Source organism: Terrapene carolina, unplaced genomic scaffold, assembly GCF_002925995.2.
Source record: "Terrapene carolina triunguis isolate 2854851 unplaced genomic scaffold, T_m_triunguis-2.0 Scaffold15982, whole genome shotgun sequence".
NCBI classification, from domain to species: Eukaryota; Metazoa; Chordata; order Testudines; family Emydidae; genus Terrapene; species Terrapene triunguis.
The window spans coordinates 1-6,944 of NW_020680333.1; the positions used below are offsets into that span (position 1 = coordinate 1).

Below are 6,944 nucleotides of genomic sequence, written 5' to 3' on the forward strand. Positions count from 1 at the left end.
GAGTAGACACTGAATAGGACTAAACTATGTACAGAATAGTTTTTTGCATTTTGTTTCATAATAAATTTTATTTATATAACCCTTTTGCTGATTTTTAAGTGTTACATAAACAGGACAGGTGAAATATTATCATGTAAAGCAACCATAAACATATGAAAAGACCTAGGTTTACAATTTATGATTAAAACTCTACTATCTACACAATATACATAGACATAAAATGTAAAAACTTAAATATCTTAGAAACAGTAGCCAATCAGTTGTTTTAATTGTCATATTTGAATTCAGCACATCAAAATACATAATAAATAGCACATTTTATCTCTGAAGCAGACGACTTCTCAAAAATCGTAGACCAATGTATTTGGTTTCTGAGACACTAGGGATCATAGTTTTTCTGTACTCCCATGAGGGCTAGAAACTTACTATTCTTTAAAAAAATGAAAGCTAAGATTCTCTCACAATCACAGGATTTCAAGAACTGGGGCTTTAAGAAAAGCACCAAATATTGCCTGACTTGCAATAAAAACATCAGACTTTGTAGTGATGAGAGTCTCTCTTCATTAATGCTGAGGGCAGGTCTTCACTACGGGGGGGGGGGGTCGATTTAAGATACGCAAATTCAGCTACGCGAATAGCGTAGCTGAATTCGACGTATCGGAGCCGACTTACCCCGCTGTGAGGACGGCGGCAAAATCGACCTCCACGGCTCCCAGTCGACAGCGCTTACTCCCACCTCCGCTGGTGGAGTAAGAGCGTCGATTCGGGGATCGATTGTCGCGTCCCGACGAGACGCGATAATTCGATCCCCGAGAGATCGATTTCTACCTGCCAATTCAGGCGGGTAGTGTAGACCTAGCCTAAGCCCTTAAATTCTTCTCTTCCTCATTATTCACTGGCTACCTTTGAGCTAAGCATTGGGGAAGGCTGTGTGGCATCTGTCACTGATCTGTTAGTTATCACAAGCAATGTTTATACCTATCTGGTTGTGATAGGCTGGGCCATTCTCTGAGGTCACACCCAGGCAGTCTGAGTCTCTTCCTTGCTTGAGATCTTTACTCCAGCCTTTCCGGGTTCTGTGTGAGTCTCCTGATTATGGGGATGTGCAGTGTCTGAGTTTTCTTATACAGCTCTGGTTTGTATACGATGATCCAGCACTGCTGGACTCTAGGTCAGGGTTTACCTTCAACCCCTACCCCATGGAGATCAGCTTGTCCTACATCTGGTAAGTTCTTGTGGGCAGCAGAGGCTTGTCAGGTGTTTTCCTCTCAGCTGTTCTGTAGCAAGAGCCAGCTGGCATTTAAGACCACAGAGCCTCATAAGCTCTCTTAGGCCTTGGCTACACTGGCAATTCACAGCGCTGCACTTGCTGCGCTCAGGGGTGTGAAAAAACACCCCCCCCCTGAGCACAGCGAGTGCAGCGCTGTAAAGCGCCAGTGTAATCAGCGCCTGCAGCGCTGCAAGCTATTCCCCTCGGAGAGGTGGAGTACTTGCAGCGCTGCGAGAGAGCTCTGGCGGTGCGACTGCATTCGCACTTCACAGCGCTGCCGCGGCAGCGCTGTGAATCCGCGAGTGTAGCCAAGGCCTTAGGGGTAAATGCCGAATAAGAAGTTCCTAAATGTTTACGATGCTTAGATGCTGTCTCGGGGATGCTACAGAAGGAGAGAGAGCGCCTTGGAGATGAAAAGCACTAGGTAAGTCCCGAAAGCACTTATTAGAGCTGTTTGGAAAAAGGGCTTTTTTTCCCATAGAAAATTTCATTAAAACAAAAAGGTTATTCACATCATAATTTTCAGTGGAAAATTCCTAGTTTTCTTCAAAAATCTGAAAATTTTTCAATTTACGGACATAAATGTTTTTTCAGGCTGTTCAGCTTTCCTATGAAACATCAACCAATTTGGGGGAAAGCTGGTGCTTCCTGATAACATTTTTGTTTAGTCAAAAACCAGATTTTCCTGATGAAAAGTTTTGATCAGAAAATGTCCAGCCAGCCCTCATTACTTTTGTGGCAATTCCCTCTAGGCAAAGAGGAAAAGGAAGGGTCTCATTTCATTCTGTAGTGCCCCAGTGGCCAAAGAGCAGTGTTGGTGGGCTCCTATGGGGAGCCCCATGTGTTCTGAGCCAGAAGGGATGGTGACTAGGGTGCGGAAAAGGCACACGAGGGACTCTGAGGGGGATGAAGAAAAAACATCCAAAGAGGAAGAGGACTTTGGAGTCCTGCAATAAAACAAGGCAAAGACAGAGGGAGGAGCTAAGCATAACAGGCAGGGAGGATTCAAAGTCTGATGCTATTAAAATCCCTTTTGCATGAGCCTGTGAGAATTTCCTGATGATCCTTGGAGTCGCCCACAGCTGGAAGGAGGACAGCGGCTGCAGCGAAAACAGAGTAAGTTCATCAGCGCAAACATTCTTAGGGTGACCGTTAAAATTGGGTGTTGGGGGCCACACTGGGGGAGGCTGTGGGGACACCCTGATGTTCTTACAGGACTCTTGTAGTTTCTGCCTCTAGAGTTGAGGGAAAATAAGGTCAGAATTTAAAGAGCAGCAGATCCCATTACCTGACACGCAGGGGAGAGAGGAGAGGAGGAGAAATTTGTGGCTCAAAGAAATATGCTCCTGTGAGAGCAAGTGGCACCTTTCAGACCTCTAGAAAATGTTCATACAGAAGGATGGAGCAGTGACACAACTTGCTTGCATTCACCCAAAACTTTTCATGCATCATCGCTAGCCAGTGGGTAGAAGGGGCAAGGTTCAGAGATCGGGATGGCCTTGACATGGTCTGTGACGTCTCCTGTCTAATAACAGTTGGATCTGAGGTAAGCACTTGGTGCTTCCAAAGGGTGGTGCCTCTGGTTATTTTAGGAATACAGGCACATGCGGTGTCACTCTGCCACCTTCCCACCCCCACAACATTCCCAAGCAAAGGAACAAAGTACTCTGGCCTGGACAGTGAAAGGGAAACAGAAATGGGACAAAAGGGGGTTGCAAAGGTTGGAGAGAATAGAATCTCTGGGAAGGAAGAGACAGTCCTGACTATTCCCAAGGCCCTTTAGCCTTTCCTTCCTCCTTACTACCCACATAGGTTAGAATGGCATTTAAATTGAGAGCTTTCGGGGCCTGAAGGAATCATTATGGTCATCTAGTCTGATCTCCTCTGTAACAGAGGCCATAGAACTTCCCCCCAGGGATTTCTGCTTCAAGCCCCTTAATTCCTGCTTGCACTAAACTGAATGTATGTAGCTCGAGCATCCAGCCACTACATCTTGTTATGGCTTTGTCTGCCAAATGAAAGAGCCCTCTATCCTTAGAAATCGTCTCCCCACTTATAGATCGTGACCACAACCTGCTTTCCAGTGCTTGTTAACACTTCAAAAATATCTGGAGCCTCTTAACAAGCCAAACCTAGCAGCAGCCAGGAGTGTTGTGAAGACTGGGCCCTTATGGGGTTAATGCTGTACATTGCCATGTGGGAGGACCTGTAAATGTCTCACAAAATAGGAAATACACATATAACCCTCTGCAGCAATATTTCTTTTAGAGTGTTAATAAGCCTTTGTGTTGTTAACTAGAGATGGTTGAAAATCTCATTTTTTTCCAGAGAAAAATTCAATTTTCAGTGGAACTCTGAATATCGAAATATTTTAATTTGGAAATGCTGACTCATAGGAGTTGTCATTCCTGTGCCTCATTGCCCCACTTTTTCTCTGTAGGCCAGGAATCCTGGTCAGACATCTCCTATGGTGCATCATGGTCCTTCCTCTTGGAAATGGATGCAGTGCATCATGGGAGTCCATGGCACATGATGGGAGATGTAGTCCAGCCAAGGAACTCAGCCTCCAGAGGAGAATGGGGATATGTGGCAACTGAACTACAAATCCAATGAGGCACCACAGCAGCATAGCTGAATTGTAATATTTCTAGTTTAGAGCTTTCCGTTTTTTTATGAAAACTTGAAGTTCTGTGAAAAGGAGACCCTTTCCACACCCACAAATATCCACTTAATGGAAAACCCAATTTTCCAGTGAAAAACAGTTTGATGGAAAATTTTTGGCCAGCTCTTTTGTAGATGTTTTTGAGTCTGATCCCATGCCTTTGGCGTTAATGGGAATGTTTCCTTCGCTTCAATGGGAGCAACAGCAGAGCCTTTGTGCCTCTATCGACCCTAGGATAATCAGTTACACAGCTCTGGAAAATTCCATCCCGAAAACTGAAAGATCCAGAAAGTTATCTGGAAAACGAGGGTGGAATGGGAACACTTGAGCTCCTTGGTTGAGATTTTAAAAGCCAACAAGATGGTTGTTATGAAATTAATGGGAGTTGTGTGGCTGAATCCTTCAGGCAGCTTTTGAAATCTCAACCCTTATCTTTGGGTGTTGCTAGTGCTCCAATTATAGCTCCATGCGAAGGACAAAATCATGACAGGGACTCAAAAGGGGTTGAGCAATAGGTAACTAAGATTCCTACTCAGCATGGCCTAGTGGCTAATTCTAGGACCCGTGTTATTACCTATGGCTTAATCTGGGCCAATCACTCTTTTCTGCAGCATCTTCATCATCATGGCAGCACCAGGAAACACGGCCAATGGGGTGCTTCTGTTCATGCCCCCAAACAGTGCCGGCATCATCCACCAAGACCAAGGAGTCTCCGGTGCCATTTCCCAGAATCCTGAGATGATGCAATGTGGGCCTCAGTTCACAGTCATGAACCCTGGGAACCAACCTCTTGGGTCAATGTACCCTGGGAGTCCCGCTGAACAGGTCGTGCAGCTAAGGAAAGTAGGGATGATGGAGATATTCCTCAAAGCACAGCCCAAGACCCTGGGGGTAAGTGTGATCTTTGCTCTCAGTCCATGAGAATGAGTCATTTCAATATCGAAGGGCCTGAACAGGTAGGTGAATGACTGAGCATAAGCAAACTCCAGATTCCACCCTTTTCTTTTTTACTTTAACAATCAGCTTTATGGGAAGGATGCCAAGAAACTGGTACCATCAGGCCTCCTCTTGAAACTTCATTGCTTTGTAAGAGGCAGTGGATGGAAATACACCCAGAGTTCCAGGGGCAGTGAATCCTCCTAGCTACCCAAACAGGCAGAAATGAAGATTAATCAAGCAAAGGAGAAATGGGGGAAAGGATTATAAACCAGTTATTTCTGGAACTAATGGAATGAAACAGCCCCATCTTGGGGAGGATGGGATGGCTATTCAACTGGTGTAAATCGATGTAGCTCCATTGTGCTAATTCACTCTGGCCAAGGATCTGGTCTGAGAAGAAGCAGTTCAAACCTAGGGTCCCACTCCTAGGGTACGTCTACACTACGAGATTAATTCGAATTTAGATAATTCGAATTTGGGAAACAGATTGTATAAATTCGATTGTGCGCGGCCACACTAAGCACATTAATTCGGTTTTTAACCACATTAATTCGGTGGTGTGCGGCCACACTACCCCTAATTCGAATTAACAAAATCGATTTTGGTGCTACTCCGCTCGTCGGGGTGGAGTACAGAAATCGATTTTAAGCGCCCTTTAATTCGAAGGGCTCTGTTGTGTGGACGGGTTAAGGATTAATTCGGATTAACGCAGCTAAATCCGAATTAAAGTCATAGTGTAGACCAGGCCCCAGTTACTGCAGTGGAGACCTGTTCCATTCACCCTTGCACTGCTAGTGAAATCAACCAACCAGCAACTTCTATCCATCAGTCTACGTGGATAAGCCCATGATTGGTTATTTACCATTATATAGATAAATAAGCAAATGAGTTAATAGATTTGAAGTCCAGAAGGGACCACTGACTTCCTGTATATCACAGGCCAGAGAACCTTCCTGCTGAGGGGACCATTGCGGGGGGTAGGGAGGTTGACATTTTTTCAATGGGAAATGTAGTTCCCGCAAAAATCAAAGATTTCCATTGGAAAAATCAAAACAAAATATTTTGGTTTTGGGTTGGATCTTCCCAAATCAAACTACCTCAATTTGTCAAACTGAATTGAAATGTTTCCTCTCAGGTCAATTTGACATTAAACGGCATCCACGTGAGCGGCTACGATACCTCAAGGAAGTGGAGGTGATTCTTCCCAATAGGACTAGCTCCCTATTCCAAACTGCACCTTCCCAACTGCACTGCAGTCTTCTCATTTTACTGAACCACCATGGTATGCCATGAGAGGCCCCTGATTGCGCATGGGAGATGTAGTCCATGTAGGAAGTCTAGCCCATAGAAGAGAATGGTATGCCAACTACAACTCCTATAAGGTGACGGTTTGACAAACTGGAATGAAATGTTTCCAAACTGAAAATTTTCAGTTTCAGATTAAAACAACAGTCTAAAGATCAGAATTTCCCACAGGATGGAAATTCCAATTTCTAATCAGCTCTGGTCAGGACAGGGTGTTCTGCTCATCCCCAAGGTGGGGGGGAATTGGTTCCTCTTACTGCCCCATTCTCTTCCCACAGGCCATCCAGATCTTGATTGGGCTGATACACATCGGCTTTGGAGGTGTCTCTACAATTTTCATTAAATATATTTACGTCTCTGGCATCGTGGGGTACCCATTCTGGGGAGGAATTTTTGTGAGTAGAATAATTGAAAGTGTTTATGAAATGATGGCATGGCCACATGGATAAATAATAATTGTCTATTATTAAAGCTCTAAATGGACACAAATCAGACATCGCTATGTAAAAGAATAAATGGGCTCAAATCAGACATCAGGAATGGTAACATACAAAAGCCAGTAGGAGAACATTTCAATCTCCCTGGACATTCTATAACAGATTTAAAAGTAGCCATACTTCAACAAAAAAACTTCAAAAATAGACTTCAAGGAGAAACTGCAGAGCTACAATTCATTTGCAAATTTAACACCATTAATTTGGGCTTGAATAGGGACTGGGACTGGCTGGCTCACTACAAAAGCAATTTTCCCTCTCTTGGTATTGACAC

At 44.3% G+C, this 6,944-nt stretch overlaps 1 protein-coding gene across 1 annotated transcript; it reads left to right on the forward strand.

Annotated features, from left to right (window-relative positions):
* Window positions 1-4,556: 4,556 nt before the first annotated feature.
* Window positions 4,557-6,571, forward strand: LOC115271436 (membrane-spanning 4-domains subfamily A member 15-like; the record flags this gene model as incomplete). Its single annotated transcript, XM_029913934.1, has 2 exons — window positions 4,557-4,823; window positions 6,455-6,571. Coding segments are annotated over exons 1-2 (384 nt in total), but the record flags the coding sequence as incomplete, so codon positions are not given.
* Window positions 6,572-6,944: the final 373 nt, after the last annotated feature.